The sequence below is a fragment of the Pollicipes pollicipes genome, unplaced genomic scaffold, assembly GCF_011947565.3.
Source record: "Pollicipes pollicipes isolate AB1234 unplaced genomic scaffold, Ppol_2.1 Scaffold_4881;HRSCAF=5763_pilon_pilon_pilon, whole genome shotgun sequence".
Taxonomy (NCBI): domain Eukaryota; kingdom Metazoa; phylum Arthropoda; class Thecostraca; order Pollicipedomorpha; family Pollicipedidae; genus Pollicipes; species Pollicipes pollicipes.
This window is the reverse complement of record NW_023596576.1, coordinates 9,495,438-9,514,547: the sequence shown is the minus strand read 5'-3', so window position 1 is coordinate 9,514,547 and position 19,110 is coordinate 9,495,438. Positions and strand designations below refer to the sequence as shown.

Genomic DNA, 19,110 nt, shown 5'->3' with positions numbered 1-19,110 from the left:
TAGGTGTTAAAGAACCAAGATACGGCGGGAGGCCCGTGTCTTGATAGCAAGAAGGCCCAAATCCTGAACAGTAGAGAGTTAACCACCCAGTTCAAGCAGCTATACATACAACGGGAAGCCTCTGCTCCGACTTAAAGGAGGGAGTCCTGCTGAGTCCTAAAGGGCCACCGTGTCATCAACGATAGGATTACAATAACGCAAGGATCTGGTGTGCTGGAGAGCCAGTGTATTTAAGTGGTTCCTTGTCATCACCAAGGGTAAGTCCGGATGTTGTAGTAAATGAATGCTCGGGTCGGGCAAGCCCATGGTATCCATATCGAATGGGTAACGGGTTGGGCTGTGTACAGTCTTTGGGGAAATTACGGGTGCGCAGTTACGGGTAAATCACATCTGGGTACAGGAATGGGTAAGACATTTGCGAAATGAAGTTAGCTTCTTTCACACTATTTTTACAGCTATCGACGTAAAAGACTAAGTTTGGGCCTAAATTTCCCTGAAATTTTCTCATAATCAAGAAATAAGGTGAGGTAAAAGGCACACGAGTAGGTCAAGCCAGTGCACAACTGACAAGGGGCGAGTAGCGGGAGGCTATGGGCACCGCTCCACAGCCCGTGGGTAGTGGGTGGAATGGGTGGAGGAGGTCTCACCCGTGCTAGCCTCTTCTTTACACTGCAGAGATCTTGAATGATCATGGTCGTGGCACTGCAGCAGGCCGTTGCCATGACGGTTGGGTTATGCTGCCATGCGACAGGCGCGGCGATTCCCCGCGACGCCGGGAGGTATGCCGAGGTCCGCGCGACAGGCGTGACGATTCCCTGCGACACCGGTAGGTATGCCGAGGTCCACGCGACAGGCGTGACGATTCCCTGCGACACCGGTAGGTACGCCGAGGTCCGCGCGACAGGCGTGACGATTCCCTGCGACACCGGTAGGTATGCCGAGGTCCACGCGACAGGCGTGACGATTCCCTGCGACACCGGGAGGTATGCCGAGGTCCACGCGACAGGCGTGACGATTCCCTGCGACACCGGTAGGTATGCCGAGGTCCGCGCGACAGGCGTGACGATTCCCTGCGACACCGGTAGGTATGCCGAGGTCCACGCGACAGGCGTGACGATTCCCTGCGACACCGGGAGGTATGCCGAGGTCCACGCGACAGGCGTGACGATTCCCTGCGACACCGGGAGGTATGCCGAGGTCCACGCGACAGGCGTGACGATTCCCTGCGACGCCGGGAGGCATGCCAAGGTCCACGCGACAGGCGTGACGATTCCCTGCGACACCGGGAGGTATGCCGAGGTCCGCGCGACAGGCGTGACGATTCCCTGCGACGCCGGGAGGTATGCCGAGGTCCCCCGTCATGGCTGGGTCCCGTCATGAACAGCGTCACAAATGGGAAGTATTTCCGTTAGTCTGACTCTGCTGAGCCCGAATGAAAACTCTATCAGAATTAGACGGCTTATCCATCTACAGAAAGAGAAGATCTTACGTTTTATCTTAATTCGTTTATTACAACATCGCCGAAGGGCAAATGCTACGTGGCAAATTGCGCAAACGGGTCCCTTTACGTCTCCCAGCCTCTGATCACGGCCTCTTTCCGCTGCTGTTCACTACCTCTGTAATTCTTTTATCGTATCCAATTGCGTCCAACTATTTGCCGCTGTTGTAGGCTAGGTTTTCATCCATAAAGCTGTCGTCGTCACCATTAAGAAAGGACATGCTTTGAAGCCACAGTATGAACATGCGAAGGAACGTTGCCAGCCGTACCCGACACGAGCATTCGGCTTCAGTGCACGTCAGCCTTTAAGACAAGTTCCGTAGGCGCGTCTGCTTCGTCGCAATTCTTGCAGAGCAACTGAACAGCCGCTGCACCTTGTACAATTAAGCTTGTGAGTAGGATCATCCAAAGGCAAACGTTCTTAAAGCAAGCCATCTGAAAGATAATACTCTAAAGCAGATGTTCTGAGAGGTGGCCTGTCGCCTGTCTGAAAGTTTTCTGGATTCACTATGGATATACGTGAACATTTAAGAATAGCTGTTTTCGAATTTCCTTTAGCTTTTTGAGCAAAGGAGATTTCTTGTTGTTTCGGATATTACGGGACTCCGCCGATAAGCTGATGTCATACGAGAAGTCATCTGTGTGTGTAAGCATTTCAGAGGACTTCTAAAGGCATTCTTCGCCAGAAAGCCCTTTGTCACACAGATTTCGTCTGTCGAAGCACCGTTTATAGTTGAATGCAGGAAAAGTTGCGGCATTTTCTTTTGACATCTTTGGGTTTGCTTTTGTTTTTCGCGAATTTTCTTTTAACGGCGTGATAATTTTGCAAAGTTTTAGCACTAATTTGGGCTTTATGGGGGGTCGTTTGCGCGGTTGTGGTGCTCTCTACCAATCATGTGTGACTGGAAACAACGAGCGCCCGGAAGTCAGATACTGTAGAGACATCGGCATTGAAGTCTTACAGGGCTCTCAGATTGTCGGAGATGCGCGCATGCCGTGCCCCACCATGCTCGCACGTCTAAGCTAATTTGAGAACCACACACGACTTACGCACACTTTTGCGATTTTAAACGTTTGATTTTATAAGTTTTGGTTCACGTTTCAATTAAAAGCATTATGACCCAACGTAGGGCACAAAAGAGGCAATGTTTTCGGGGCAAAATTGCATCTATGCATCCTGTTACCTCTGTACTGCCATGCCAAGCAAACTAGCGCGGCGCGCTGACTGAGCTCGATTCTCAGAAGCAAAGGTCAAGGTACGCAAGACGCCACCTCGGTTGCGAATGTCCGTCAGTGATGGACAAGCGATGATTGTGGCACAAAACGAAGCAATGCAAGCACAAACATTATATAACTGTTTTATCCGTGTAGAGATTTGGTGGAGCTGGAGTGCTGCTTAAATAATCAATATTTTTGCACCCGTTCGAAGGCAAATAATGTAGGAGTGCTATCTGAGTTTGGCCAAACCCTTGAAGCTGTCAAAGCACAAGGCTAGTGACAAAGCTGGGCAATAAATGTTAACCTAACATGTATGCCTATGTGCTGCCGGCTGGACTGGTCATGTGTCCATTAAATGCATGATGTTTGAAACTAAGGCATATGCGGAGCGACATTTTGGATTGGTCGATAGTATAGCTCTCGGAACAGGCTGCTTGGTTGCTGACCAGACAAAACCAGGCGTAAAAACAGCCGAATACAGATCGCCTATTACCCGCCCACAACACGACATCGGAGCAAACTAGCCAGACAGCCTTTTGCTCCCGACTTCTCACGTTCCGGTTGTAGCCACTCCCCGCGCACAAGTATGTGAGCCAAGTATCGCACGAACATCACGATCTTCGCGTGATCGCTATCTAACGCAAAACGTCGGAGGACTGATCGTAACTGAAACCGTGCCCGGTGATCTTCATTGTCTCAAGGACGACGACACGCACGGCGCCTCATCGACTGCGAGCCCCAGCCGCCGCCCGTGGCACCGGCTGACGCGGCGCCCGAGCAGCTGGTCTCGGCCTCTGGCGTCGTTTGCCCGGCGGCGGCGTCTTGACGTCACACGGTGGTCCCTGCGGGCGCGGGCGGCGCCGCTCGTCGGCCGCCGCCGCGCGTTCCATCTCGTGCCGAGGACCAATGCGGCTCGGGGGGCGGTGGCCTCCCGGGTGGGGGGCGGAGTCAAGCCAGCGGCGGCGCCAGTCGGGCGTGTGGGGCCGGCCGGGGCAGTGGAGGACGGCGCCGGCGGCTATCGCCAGGGGCATGGCTCTCTTCTAGGCGATTCACTCAGGTGAGAGGCGGAGGGGTGCAGACGGGCGTGGGGGTGCTGAATGCATCGCATGGACTAGTCCTGGTCAGGGGTGGGTCTTGCCCGGCGTATGTCTCGTCTACTAGAATGGGTAACTAAATGGCATACTTATTCGGTCGTTGTGTACATCTGCACTCGGTTTGGTACAAGTTCTATGCCGCCCTCAAACGGGGTAGAGCCCTACGACAGGCCTGGTATAAACAAAGTTTCCGTCTGACAGCTTTGCACCTGGAAAAACTCAACCATGTCTGATAAATGAGACAAGTGGATATATGTACAGCGCACGATTCTCGCTGGCTTATCTAACGTCATGATGACTTATCAGACTACAAACATAACCATGGCTGTGGGCTGGTGGTGTTAACAGCAACTTATTTGTTTTTATGGCGGCGCGGCGACGCTCAAAAGTCTTTGTTGCTACGGCTGGCGCTGCTCATGTCTCTCCCCTTCTTTTACGCGTCGGCACCTTGTCATGTGGTCAAGATAGCATTGCGATCGACATGAGCGACATTTAATGCGTGCAAAGATTGTTGCATGAGCTCCGAGCTCGGGCGACTTTCGCGCGAGCTAGCATCAGCAAACAGACGTATACCCACCGACGAAATACGCACCCTAAGTCACAATTACCGTGCCGACTGACGCGGATTAAGCCTAAGCGTCCTGAACACGTCATTTTCGAGCAATTACAACGCGGCAATTATGTTACGAAGCTCGTAATGAAAAGTGCGAGAGTTTTTTCACAACGCAACCCAGTGGTCCCAGTGGTTTCAATGGTCTATTCCATTTTCTGCATGGCAACGTCATGGAACCACTTCATAGTGATTAAGGACATAACGGTATTACCGGACGCGTGGGCGGCGGTGCGTGCGAGTGGACTTGCACGCTCGAGGATAAACCTCGACCCACCCACTGTTTTCATTGGTTTAAGTCAGGTCTCGGGAACCAGAGTCGATGAAGGCGTAAAACGACCTGCATGTTTGAAAGCGAATATGCCATCTTCAAACGGTAACGTGATATCACAGCTGTCCAACGCGCAGATGCACCAGCAGCCATTTATATCATGTAGACCGGACAGTTCGGTGAACTGATTAGAAACATTTGCGTCAGTTTCGGAAGGCGATAGGCTTGGCTCAGGTTTTGGTAAACACTATCCACGTCACGCCAATTGATAACTCCCACGTCTGTTATCACTAAGTGAGTTCTACGCCATGCAAAGACGTCATTCTGGCCTTCCTAGTAGGGGTATAAGAAGTCACCGGTAATAAGATATATATGCAGGTAGCACATCCGTTGTGTGCAAATAATAGAAGTGTGAACGGAAAGGCGTAGCCAGACTTTTGCAATGTGAGAACTACGGCGGGTATTTGCTCGAGCTCAGCTGCCGAAAAATATTGGTATGATCTAAATTTTTGGACCGCATTGCCATGTTCAGTATGGTGTCTAAAAATAACACTGTGGAAAAGTGTCGGTGCTCATGGCTAGCATCGAACTAGCATCGAACCAGGCTGGTTCCCTGGTTCTATGCTAGTTTGTGGGTGTCCTCTTTCTCAAAATGAACGTTTGGACAGGGGATGCGCAAGAAGCTTACAAATCGGCAGTTTTACCCCATTTTCGTGGAAAGGGCTCGGCATGACGTGATCGAAATGGACATCAATATCGACTTGAACGCTTGAAACAAAACCCTTAGCGCTCTCTAACCATGTTGATCCCACATCTTAAGCTATGACGTGTAGCTAGTGGGTCACTTGATAAAAGTTTAATGATGATAAAGGTGTTGGGGGGGGGGGGGGGGCTTGCGGGGCGGCAATAGTTGAAAATAAAAATAGTCGCAAATTCGTCAAATCTTGAATTAATATGTGAGCCGTCTCATAACAAACAAATGTTATGCTTGAACGTCCTATTGTGCAGCGAAATTTACGCTATTCTATATATATATATATATATATATATATATATATATATATATATATATATATACGCATATAAGTGTAGAGTATATCATTGATATTGATACTGATGTTGATAACAGCTGCTGAATGTTGTTATGCATTAATAAATGTGCATATGGCGTGTATTTTTGTTCAGGTTGCACCCAAAGTAAATAACTGTATTCGTGTGAAACAAGAGCCTGACATTAGCACGCGCCCGGGTGGCCGGCTAAATACCCTTCGCTCGTGTGGAGAGGGGGGGGGGGCAATTTGATCCCCCTGAGATCTCGGGAACCTAGAAAGCTAGAGACACCAAATTTACAGGGTGTGTTGACCTGACTTGAACTCACTTAGTTCAAAGTTTCAAGTTTCTAGGTCATGACCTTCGGGTCAAATAAGGTCAAACAAAGTCAAGTTCCAGGTTGGTCTCCAAAGTGCCACCAGAACCCAGATAACCGTTTCTAAGTAAAAGATCACATGCTCACTCAAGGTCAGTGAGCTTGTTTGACCTTTGAAGGTCAAGGTGACCAAAATAATACAAGATTTCGTTGAGTTTTGCATTTGACTAAGCGACAAAAATTACGTTAGGCAGTATGCTCCTACAACAAATAGTTGATCTGGGTTATTTTATGTCAGTGATGTATTCTGACCTCTAAGAAGTCCGTAGAGGAAGTATAATGCGGTTCCCGCCATCAATAAACTCGAAATGAGCACCAGAAAGTATCCCATACAGCAAGCCCTAGAATAACAAAACAGATTGGTTTTGACCTTGGTGTGATCTTCATACCTGACCATAGGCCAATGTAATTTGTTCATTCTACTATTGTGTTGCGTAAGAAAGCATCTCGGAGATGTATGATTTCCTCTAACACTCTGTTGTTGGATCAGATTAAAGGATTCCCTAGAAATTGCCTTCGCTGAAACCATAACCTGATTTTGACCTGCCATAGGTCAGTGGCCTTACAAGATACATCTAAATTTTTGATGCCAAACGATCCGCTATTCAATTATCTACAGTTATTCAAAATTTGGCGCGGCTACACCGCGCTGTTCGGAAACCACTGCGGAAAAACCTTCCGGGGGGGGTCAATTTGACCCCCGCTTGAGCGCGTGTTAACGTTGTGAAATGGTATGGTCTTCCGTAATAACTTCTGACTGTGGAGAGAAAGCTGTGCCTTAACTGGCCACACATCCCTCGCAGACTGAGAAACTGTAAAATGGCCGCGCCTCTGGCATTCTTGGCTGGTGGTAAGTGCTGCCCTCTGTGCGGGTTGAGCCGGGCGGCCCAAGGGTCGGCGGCAGAACGTGCGCCAGAAACTCGCTCCGCGTGGACGACAGTAGACCAGTGAGTACCAGCTGGCCAATTCGTTATCTCTAGGAAGCTTTGCTTGCTAGCGGGAGCAGCCGATCAGAAAAAGCGGAGACAAACAGACACGAGAACATTTCCAAGATATCATAGCGCTTATGCTACCTTGACAATGTGCTCGAGTAGCTAGCAAAACCTTGCCAACCCTCCTAACGGCTTATTCCCGCATCAGTCGCTGGTGCGAAAAGCGTTTGCATGCATTGTGCAGTATCCTATGTGGGTGCCGAGGGTCCAATTTCCTATTCAGTTGGGGGGGACTCCGGCCCCTCCCCCAACTTGGCTTCCGACCCCCAACTGTGAGAATACAATTAACCAAATTCGGGGGGAAGACAGTCGGGCGTATTTGGCGTTCAGGCGTATTTTTTGGAAAGGTTTCACCATTTTTCATCGTTCAGCCCCCCCCCCCCCCCCCTCCACCCTCCAAAAGTCATTTGTTGAAACAAAGCCCCTGATGGGTAGCTTAGTGCAATTTTTTATCTAAAGCTTTCTTACCTCTTCCTTGACAAATTCTGACTGCACCAATGACGACGGTCATTATGATCCATCGAACAGAAAAAATCTGCCTGGTCGATGCCGAAAGTTGAGGGGGTTAAATTGCTCTGGCAAGTACTTGAGGTAAAGTCCACCTAGTGCAAACAGGGGTCAAGGCAAGCAAAATGTCACGGGAGCTACGCCAGCATCCGAAAAGTCTGTCCAAGTGGCATTTAACACAGTTATGACTAATTGCCACTCATCTAAATATCGCGTTGACATTTTGAACAAATGAATTGAGAAAAAAAATCCGATATTACGTGACATCCTTTTGTTTGGATCACTCATGAAAATAAGTCAAAACTGAGCCGGGCATATTCTAAAACTTAAGTTTTTGGGTGGTTGTATCTCATTTGTACGCTAGTGGATGTGTGTTATTTATTACTTCTGAGCAAACTAGGTATGCATGTCGGTGAACGTCTGAAATATAAATAGCCGAAATCCGTGTTGCTGCCAAAAGCATGCCATTATATTATATCGTTATTTTTATTTATTTATTTTAACTAAATTTGATCATATTGTTATAGTGTCTGTGCATTGGATGTTTTGTTTTTTATCCGCATGTCTTTAACTCCTGTTCTTTTGGCACGGGCTGTAATAGCCACACTCCTTTGTGAATGACCATATGGAAGTAATACAATACAATGCAATACAACACAATATTTGCATTTATCAAGCAAGGTCATCTTTTCCCTGGAATTCGTGCCTGTCATCACAATATCTTTCTTATTTCCATCATGTCACCTGCGCACGCGCTCTGGTGAGGGCCATTCTGACCCCCGAAGGTTTTTCCAGAACAACTTGCGAACGGCACAGAGTAGCCGCGCTTAACTTTGCATAACTGTAGGCAATGCCGTAGAGGTACCGGTACAGGGAATGATAGTCCTTCTCGTTTAGCTCAGTTGGTAGATTATTGGACTCGCAATCAGGAGACCCTGGTTCGAATATCCGCAATCAGGAGACCCTGGTTCGAATATCCGCAATCAGGAGACCCTGGTTCTAATATCCGCAATCAGGAAACCCTGGTTCGAATATCCGCAATCAGGAAACCCTGGTTCTAATATCCGCGATTTCGAGGAGAAGATGCGGATTGACTGAAAACCAAACATCTTCCAGCTCTTCTAATGGCTCGATTACACCTGATGCCGGCCCGAGAGTTAGACTGGCTGAAAAGTTGTGTGCATGCTACCATGCGAGACGAGGACAATAATCCGAACAATTATCCCATACATGATATCCATACCTGGTCACAACCCTCCTATAAAGCTGAAATTGCTCTGCTTAGGTGGTGGGGTCAGGATCTTCACGGCAAATTATTGTTAGCAAAGGTCTCGATCTCCGAGACATTCCTGTAAAGCGTTGGCTTTAAGTTATACAAAAATAAATGTCATCTAGTGTAATCATATTGCATGTACAACAAACTGCCTGTGTGAATGAAATGCCTCCGCCCACTGCGAACGCCACCGTAAAGCCAGCCGCCGAGACTCTGCCGTCGCTCACTCGAAGCCGATGTCGTATCACTGACGCCGTGCTGCTTCTGACTCGCCTGGCTAACCAAGCTCTCTGTTGCAGAGGCCATGCGGAGGATGTTGGCGTACGCCTCCGTAACTTTCAGCCTGCTGACGCTGCCGCAGCTCTGCACCAACGTCGCGGGCGGTGAGTCGGCGTGTAGACCACTCTCGGCGGTCGTGTTTGTGATTTGCGTGGGGGTTTGCCATTAGCTTCTGTGTCTCAGCTCAGTTGATATACCAGACTGTGATCGCCCTGCTGTGCAAAACGGAAAAAAGTTAAAAACGGCGAACTCGCCAGGAGTCTCTGGCAGTCGTCATGTGTTGCACCGCCACCAAATGTATGGCGTTCCGCGATCGGTAGCCCTCACGACGCCTGGCAGTGTGTGTCATATCATTCCATGGCACGATGTAGCCTCCTCAGACCATTTGGCTGCCACGCTGGAGACTGCGCGGGGTGGTGTGTACGTACCAGACATACACTCAACAGCTACCCTGATTATGGCATCTTGTAAGCAGGTGAATCATGTGACTGGATTTTTTGGAACAAAATCGACAACATAAAGAGAAGGCCGCCGATCTGTTTCCTGGATAAATTCCACCTGACGCACCGTGGTCACTGCGGGTTAGTATGGCCGCGCCTGGACGGCTTTGCGGGTCAGTCTACCGACGAAGACGAGGGGCCAGGAGAGCGGACCGATAATGAAACAGATCGTCGCCGTCGCTGGGACTTAACGGCGCACTCAATAGTCATTTACAGTCTTCATTTCTCAGAGCTTGTAGTCTCAATGCATACCGCTGAAAATGTGTGCCTTACGTGCAAAATGTGTGTATCTGTGTCCTACGTGATATACATATTTAGCGCTTTTTTCTACGTGATCTACAACTTACGTAATCTCCCACTGCGACAAAGGAGTTGATCTGCAACATTACTTTTCTTGTCATGGTTCATGGTAAGACATCACGGTTCATGTTATGGCTCTGCCCGTCGGGTACAACGACGTTAAACAACGTTGTTTTCTTAAATGTCTGGGATCTCCGTGCAAACCTGATTAAATTATCTGGACGCGAGGGTTGCAATCACAATGATGGGCCATGGTATACCAATATGGGTCCTACTAGCACAAATCCTTGCACCAGATTTCCAACCTTTTTGTCGGGTCTAGCCATGCGTTACGTCAGATATGTTTACATTACGTTTTTAAGTGTATGACCTTTCACGGTCGAATTAGACAGGCGGTGCTACGCACCTTTATGCTTCTGAATACAGCAATCACTCGGCGATAACCTCCAGCTGGTCTGTTCCTCCACTGTCCCTGTTAGACACACTCCGCCATCATCTATGCTACACGTTTGTCGATACGCATGGTCACCCCCACTTCAACCGGCTTACGTGTACTCATGTACGAAAACAAAGTCACATTAGGAGGCCGTGCGGCGAATGGCGGCTCTCCCGATTTAGCAGCGCACTGTTCAAAGTTCGTTTGGCTCATGTCCACACCGGCCGGCACGAGAATTAGGACAAGGTCAGGGGATCCTTACGACGTGTCGGTCTCATTCGCTTTCGCTGCTTTGGCAGTGCCCCGCCGCCCCCGCCGTGCATACCCCAAGCTTTAGCACTCAAACCCGGCCGCCCGTAAACACGTCATCACGTGACATTGATTCATTGTCCCCCTTACGTTGGTCACATGTGCTTACCAGTCACATGCCTCGTACGGATTTAAACTGGCTGGAAGGGTTGCATGACACGCCGTTCATCGCGAATGTCGTCACGCTGTCGTCAGACCCTCCCCTCCCACGCCCCCCCCCCCCCCCTGGACGGCGGTCGGCTTGGGCCGGTCGGCGCGGGGCGAGGCATCAGCCAATTAACCTGACGTGGATAATGATAGATGGGCACGGCTAATGCCACGCAGGAAGTGCATTATGTGCCGCATCAGTCGCCGGGCTGGCCACGGGCGCGGCCGGCAGGCGTGCGCCGCCGTCTATACCCGGCGCCGAACGCTGCACCGCGCGACGGAAGTCGAGGGCATGACCGAGTCGGAAGTCGAGGACTCAGTGACCGGGGCGCCGGTCTGGGTGCGCCGGCTAGAGGTCAGGCGCGGGCGTGGCGACCCTGCAGGTGGACCACAGCGGTACTGACACGACTCAGGCAGCATGCGCATTAGCAGAGGCCGGTCACGGGGGGGGGGGGGCGCTCCGCTGCTGGCGGCCGAGTACGTGCGCGCAGCCCCAGTGTCAGCCAACGGGGACGTTCAGATGCCATCCTGGGCTGTGCCTGCACTCGCGTCGGAGGAAGCGACGACCTCTGACCTGTCGTCCCGCCTCCGGTCTCCGGGTCCGGCGCGGCGGCAGCGCCGCTGTGGACCGAGGAAGCCGCCTGATCCCGGCCTAACCGCTGACCCTGAAGAAGACTTGTTATCGCTCGCTACACGCGCCCGTCCAACGATGCCTCGTGTTTATCTCAACGCGCTGGTTAATATCACTCGGTGTTTATTTTGGGTCACGCACTAGAAACAGTAGTACTGGCCAGTGCTGTCCTGATGATCACAAACAAGTACAATGTGTTGGTAATTTTACACGACAGATACCGTCAAAATGAAATCACTCCAAGTTCAATGCTGCCACACTGAGGGCACCACACCACACTATCGTGCAGTCCTGGAAAAGATATCGGGTATACGGCAGGACCTGGCGACGAATAGCTGATCATGCACGGTTGTTGGTTGGATGTGGGCTGTACCATTGCCCGTCGCGACGACAGCGCTGGGATTTGGACGGGGCTGTAGGCAGCCTCACCACTGAAAAGGCTCCCGCTGGTCTGTGTTGACTGCTGACCTGGAATGTGACTTGATGTGTGTACTGAGGTTGTCGGTATATCACCGGACATTCGGTATCAACACGCGCTTCGTCGTCTTCCAACCGGACAGTGGTCTTTTACATTGGCGTCTTGCCCCCCATGCGAGGAAAGAGTGGTTGGCAAATTGTATCGCGTCTCGCTCTTCCATATATATATATATATATATATATATATATATATATATATATATATATATATATATATAGATATATAGATGTGTGTGTGTGTGTGGGTGTGTGTGTGTGTGTGTGTGTGTGTGTGTGTGTGTCTCTGAAGGTTGCCAGATGTATGAGTCTTCTTGGTAACCACCGTGACCTTGGTGCTATGATGCATGTTTGGAGTTTTAGGGGTTTCGGCGGCGTCAATTGCAAGTGGTCATGCAGAGCCCAGACCCTGATACCAGAAACTGTAACTTGCGTATAGGTCTGCCGTATGTCAGGGTTGTATAAGTAAGCGCGTTTGATCCTTTGACATGTTTGTATAGGCATCGTGGTGACTTGCCAGCCTGACTTCGGCTCACGTGCTTGTGACTACCAGAGAGTGCATATCGTACCTGGTTTGGGCTGGTGAATGATATTAATTGGTGTACTGTTCTTATATCATTTCGTATGACGTAATTGATACATGTTTAGCGTTTTACGTACCATTCATACGCATTTCACATTGTGTACATGTGGTGATGTAACGGCCAAGGTAGCCAAGTGAAATGGTTGTATTTCGAAAAATAGCTGGTGGTGAGTTATGGGTCTCAGACAGCTGTGGAAGGCAAAGGCTGATGTCCAAAGTAAGACGCCACTAGGGCTATGATTAGTGTGATCGTAAACTTGATTTCATATCCCTACATTTTAATGTGGAAATTTAACAGCAGCACCGGAGTAAAAAAAAAACCTGGACCAGCAGGAACCGGTTAGAGTGGATGTGAACCACTGTACACGCTTGTTCAGCCGTGCGATCGACCAGTTCAGAGTGTTGGTAATTATGCCGGCTTTGATTGCAACGCATGGTCACAATCTTCTCGCTCTGAACTTGGGTCTAGAACGGCGAACACAGACTGATGCTTTGTGTGGGGGACCTGCCTGAGTTACGAAACAATTGAGAATAAGTCAGACCGCTGGTTTGTTTGACAGCTCTGTTCAAACGATCCAAACTTGCGATGATAGTTACATGGCCGACAGCACAACAGCCCGCCTGCAGCCGCCCGCCAGCCCACTACGAAAGGAAGGCCGCACGTCCACCGTCGAGGTGCCATTCTACACAACTCGCTTTATGGGACTGAAAAGGGCCATCAAGAGGGAAAAATGGAAAAGGCTTCAAATTTTTCGGCGTTATTTGACAATAAGTGTTCTACAATCAGCGATGACTGCTAATATTTGACCTTTTTATCAACAAGAAAAGTTTTGGGCTTCTGTTTTTTATTAGTAGTTGGCAGTTTTTATTCCAACAAAAGCCGGCCTTCAATGAACTAGAAAGTGTCGATTCACCGCCGCTATCAAGCAACTATTGAGCACATTAATGACACCCAGTTCTGTCAATGTTCTGCATTCCATATGCTACAGAAACTTGCTGCTGCAAGGATGACCGACGTTGCCACAGGAGATAAAATTTCAGGTCACTGTCGGATCTTCAATACTTCAGTGATGGCGTGGGCTGACACGATTTTAAAACTAACCCCTAAAGAGTACTGGTCGTCTTTTAGATGTGTTTCTCACAAAGCACGTGTCTCACCTCTCTTGCATGTCGCTCCTGGTAATCACATGGCCGATGGTCAGACCCGCGCCAGCGAGCTGGGCGAGGCTTAGCCCAGGCAATCCACCGACCCCATGGTAACCGTGCTGCCTAACGCACCCGCATGCCACTTGAACGCTCTGACTTAACGGTATGTGCCGAAAGCCGAGGCGCAAAAAGTGCATCGCTGTCTGTGATCCGTGGCAAGGCCGGTTGCACAGACAATATCAGCGCCCGCATGATTGTTCAATGCGCTGACAAGGTTATGACCCCCTTACCAAGATGTCATGCATCTGCAGGGTCCTGGCGTTCATATCCGCACAGGGGGAATGCAGGCAAACATCAATTTATTCTCAAGACAAGTGTCATGGAAAGCACCGTCGAATTACTGGTCATTGCCCCTGCCTCCTGTGCCGGCAAGGTCGCAGAGCGCATCATCTCCTGCGAACTTAATTGTCGTGCCTCACCAGTGCTGTGCGCGGAACGACGCTGCTCTATCTGCCCAGTGGCCTTGCAGTGCAAATTCAGCAGTTAATGTTTACGTGGCGTGTGAGGCTGTATCAGACACGTACCAGACGGATGTCATGCAAACTGACTACTCGGCCACCTGCGCACACATTAAACATCCACAAACTAAAACAGGCCTGTCATTTGAGGACTGCGCGCCGAAATGGCTTGTATCGTATCTGACAGATAGATGTCGGACGGCGATCGTCACCGGCAAAACTTCCGACTGGAAACAAGTACCCTTTGGTATTCCAGAAGTATTCCTTTCAGATCCACTCCCTTTTCAACACATACATGATTTACGGCGTGCTATTCAGTCCGGCTGCCTCCTGTTGGCGATCACGTGAAACATTTCACGAGATCGTGTCGCCATCTGAAGACGACAGCTGCTACACGATGTCCATCGTTTGATAGCATGATCCGTCAGACGGAAGCCTGCACCCAATCTCATCAAGTGCAAATAGTTCATGATGACCCTCAGGCACGCGCCCGTGCAGGCGAAATATTTATCAATGGTACGGAGCTGGAACACATTGGAGATATTCGTGACCTGGTTGTCACTCTAGACCTCAATCTGACTTTTGCAAACCATGTCTGAAACGATGGTAGCGTAGCCAACCGATTCTTCGTAAGACATATTTGCTCATGTTAAACCAATTCTTCCTAAGACATATTCGTTCATGTTAAACCGGCTCAAAGGGCTCTAAATTTATTTGGAATATCCATTTCTCCGCATAATTATCCAGTATGCTCTTTGTTTTAGGACACTAGTGTAGCGGGTCGATCGGGTACAACACAAAGTTCTCATCTGTCTTCTAACTCAGAGGTCCAACGCGTCCTTGTTTTTTCGGAACGTTTTTTTCGAGCAGAGTGGGACTTTCACTTCTGACCGCGCCGCTACTCCCTGCAAATTCCTGCTTGATCGATCAGCACATCAAGGCCGTTCCAGCCTCGCTGTGCGTGCGGGTGAACACAGCGATATGCGGGCTTTCCTGCAGGACACCGGGGATGATGGCCATTTTTTATGTAGGGATACCGTGGAAGCCGATCTGATTTTTAACCGTTCAAACTCTCGGAACACATGCAATTAGATTGATACCCTCGATGTAATGACCTTTGTCGAGCATATTTCTATATGTAGGCCTTATAGGCTTTAAGAGTACATGCCGTAATTTTTTCTCGCTAGTTTACATATTAACCTATGACTTAGGTTAGTGCTTCCCGGAACACTGAAGACCGCTTATGGTCGTCGCCACTCAGTTGATCGTGTCATTTATCTTTTTTTTAGAGAGAAACCACACACGTCGCCGATGACATTCCTGCTCCAGTTCTCGATTGAGTAGGCGCATTTGCACATGACTGCTAATACGCGTTTGAGATTGCACAGTGGTGCAGGTGGAGCATGTAAGCGGGAAGTTGGGCATGCAGCGTTCGCGCTCCAAGTTCGCGTGACCTTTTATTCGAAGGCATCGGAAAGACCTCATAATAACATGATATATGCTCATGTGTGCGGCAAGGTATATATCACACGTATCAGCACAAATGCTATTATGCAAAGCAGTCCAAATGTACATCGGTAGAGACAGGATAATGCAGCTAACTGAAAGATCATTAACTTGGTTATCGAGTGCGCAATGTCGCGGAGTGTTTGAAGCACGCTTGTTATGTAACAAACACATTGCTATCGAACGTCCATAAAGGAAGATAGTCCTAGTCATTGCTCCTGCCTATGACGAAGCTTGCTTTTCCTTGTTCTGTGTTTGTCGTGTCGAATCAGCAGCATGCTATGCATCTTTGTAATCATTAATGCAACACAGAACGCTGCAAATGAGTCCAGTGCACGACTCAAAACAAACGTTTAGCATTGCCCAGAGAGCTTTCTGAGATAAACACGGGGCAGATGTGACATTGCTGGATGGGCGCGTGGCGAGGAGTGACGAGTTTTCTTCAGGGCTGTCGGTCAGCAGGCAGGCCGGGGTTCAGGCGGCCGGGACGCAGCGGCGCCACCGCTGCGCCGGACCCGAAGGCAGAAGGGGCGGCGCAGGGCGAAGGCAGGTCAGGGTTGTCACCCCTCCGGCATGGGTGCAGGCGCAGTAATGTACTGTCCGACCTCAATGTGCGACTGGGCAGCCAGTGCGGCGAGCGGCGAGACCAAAAAGAGACGTTCAACGAGCCGTGAAACAGAAACAACGGGCCGGTAATAAACAGCTTGCGCTCGGGGCGAATGTGCCGTGGGTCAGCTGCGGGTGTGCTCCAAGCACATACTCTAAAGACTAAAATGATTGAAATTATGTTAAAACCTCAGCCCCTTTCATTCCCGGTCTATTTTTAAAGTGATTTGCTAAAAGCTCTTTTAAGTCTGAATTTGTGTGGAACGTCGGGTGTCTCTAAGTGGAGCCAAATTCCCAACTGTATCATTAAATAAGTGGAGAGTTGCGATATACTGTTTTGTTTTGCTTAGCCATCCATTCTACTGAGATTTCCAATAAGCCCTGTATTAAGTCAGCAGGTTAAGTCTTTGCATTGACGTGAACGGGAGGCACGCGGTAAAGGTAGGTACTTCCTGTAGGCAGATAAAGGGATGCATCATACATTGATCCCCTCCTTGACGCGGGAGGCCCTCTGACCCAAGCAATTGGGTTCCGGGTCGCCGCAGGGACTCCTCACTGAGGAAAAATCCTGTATCGCCGCAGATGGTCCATTAATAAGCACAGATGCTCCAGCTCCGCTTAACAGGTTCATGGCTGAGGTAGAGTGGAGAGCCCTCCGTTCGATACTGGTGTCCTTGACTGAGACACGGCCCTTTCCATTGTAAGATTGTGGGTTCTCATCGTGAGCTCTCACCTCGCCTCACATGGAAGAGGGCCCTGAGCCAACGGAAGGGGCCGTCTGGGCTTCAGTGTCCTTTCCCTGCCCGTGTTCGGCAAATGTTCCCGGACCGACTCGAGGCCCTTCCGACAGAGGACCCCCCCCTTTGAGCATTGTGGTCCCCTGACCGACGCACTTTGTTTGACACGACACTGTTTCAGGGACACCGACCAATGCAAATCGATAGAAAGCCCTGATCTTGTCCCTGCCTGACAACTGGGTCTCCAGGGCTCAGACCAATATGAAGCCGACTGTTTGGCGTTCTTCGAGCCCTGCGATGTGACTACAGTGTGATTTATATTTCGGGCCCTTCGACTCTCCAATGGGACACATCGTCGGTCCAAAGCGGCCCTTCAGTCTCCATTCCGGTCCCTCAAACACCGGCTTTGGCTGACTCGGAACTCGATGCCAACACAGGACCCCTGTTAGATACTGTGGGTTCATGGCCGACACTGGGGGAGGGGGGGGGGGGGGCTCCAACTAACGTAAATTGCGTGCCCCGGCCGTATCCCCACCTGGGAAACGGGCCGTCAGGCCCAGACCTACATGGAGCCGACCGTTCGGTACTGGTGGTGCCGGACCATCATAGAGGCCCTCATTGACTCAGGGAACCCCCAGTCGGCGGCTAGCTTCGATGCTCTAGACCAATAAGAGAATTAACGTTCTCATTGCACAATACATGACACATTTCTATGAAAATACTAGCCGAACGTATACCCCTTAATTACTTCCTTTCCTTGTACGCGGTAAGTTACGCTTACCAGTCTAGTTTTATTATGATGCTGGTAAGCACATGATCCCGTGACGCGGCGAGGAAACCAGCCATGTGCTTGGTGCACTGTGCAGTGCAGACACTCTTGTTTGGCACTTCGAATCAGCCGTCTGTGGTAGCGCAGCGGGTCTTGAAGCTGCACTCTGCAGCAGGCTGGCGCGTGCCCGGCAGAGCCGCCTCACCCGCAGCCGGCCGCGTGTTTCGCTGACGGCTGGTCAGCGGTCATCTTAACTAGAAAAACTCTGCGCCGGCCGGGACAGCTCGTTAAGCCCGGCGTCAATGAGTGAAGGGCCAGCGCGCGGTGGCCGGGGGCACGAGAGCAGGCAGAGGTGCTGGCCGGCGGGCCCGGTCGATGGCGGTGTGATTACCCCCAGCTAATGTTCATTGTGCGCCGGTGCGCGGCGCCCGGGCCGGCCTGCCAACGCCTCTGCCGACGCCGGCTAATCTGATTACTAGATTGGCGGTGAGTCGTGCCGGCTTAGCGCCGTAGCGACCCCCGGGCTATTCGTTGGCGCACTGTGACCCGGCGGCTGTCGGGGGAGAGCGTCCACGCGCCGGATCGGAGTCGGCGCCCTCCGGTGAGCTCCCGCTGGCACGGGATCGCGAAGAGAACCGTACGCGCTCCGATCCCTTCGGCGTTGCTTTTATAAGCTCGCCTCGCCCGCCCCTACTTCTCCCACCTGCCCCACCTGCCCACACGGCGCTCGCCCTGCGCGGCGAGGCCGGGTGTTTGGCACGCTCCGTCGGCGTCCGGCGCACTTTTACGGCGTCTTTACTGGGCGGGCCGGGCCGGCAGCGGCCGTCACCCCGTAACGGCAGCCTGTAATCCGGCCGCACCGTCTTAACAGAATTAAACCGCCACAAACAACGTTATCGACGCCGCTCGGACGCCATGATTAGAGAGCGGGGCGGCGGCCGGACAGACGGCGGCTGGCCCGCGGTCCCCTGCGGGGGTGGCGCGCCCTCCGACATCGATACCGGCCGACCGACAGGGGCACACAGAGACCGGCGGCGTGCTGACAGGGGTGAGCGCCACCGCTCGGGGGATCAGGTGTCGCCAAATATGACGGGCTATGATGGGAGCCGTCGCAGAACGACGGCCATAATTTTACTAGCACATTGCCGCCGACATAATTCTGTTTTCTTTTTCTGGCGGGCAGAGTTGCACAATATAGTACAAAAGCTGCAGTTGAAAAAAAATTGCGTGGTCCGATAAGGCTACCCCACCCAGGTTTCCAAAAGAGCTATTACATTTAG

General features: G+C 50.8%; 1 protein-coding gene across 1 annotated transcript in view; it reads left to right on the top strand.

Moving 5' to 3' along the window:
* Nucleotides 1–3,695: 3,695 nt before the first annotated feature.
* The window catches only part of LOC119099780 (lachesin), a 51,968-nt gene continuing 36,553 nt past the window's right edge, over nucleotides 3,696–19,110 (top strand). Inside the window, exons 1-2 of the mRNA XM_037222852.1 lie at nucleotides 3,696–3,773; nucleotides 9,189–9,272. Of these exons, the coding sequence (XP_037078747.1) occupies nucleotides 9,194–9,272 (79 nt within the window). The 5' untranslated portion in view covers nucleotides 3,696–3,773; nucleotides 9,189–9,193. The remainder of the gene's footprint in view (nucleotides 3,774–9,188; nucleotides 9,273–19,110) is intronic.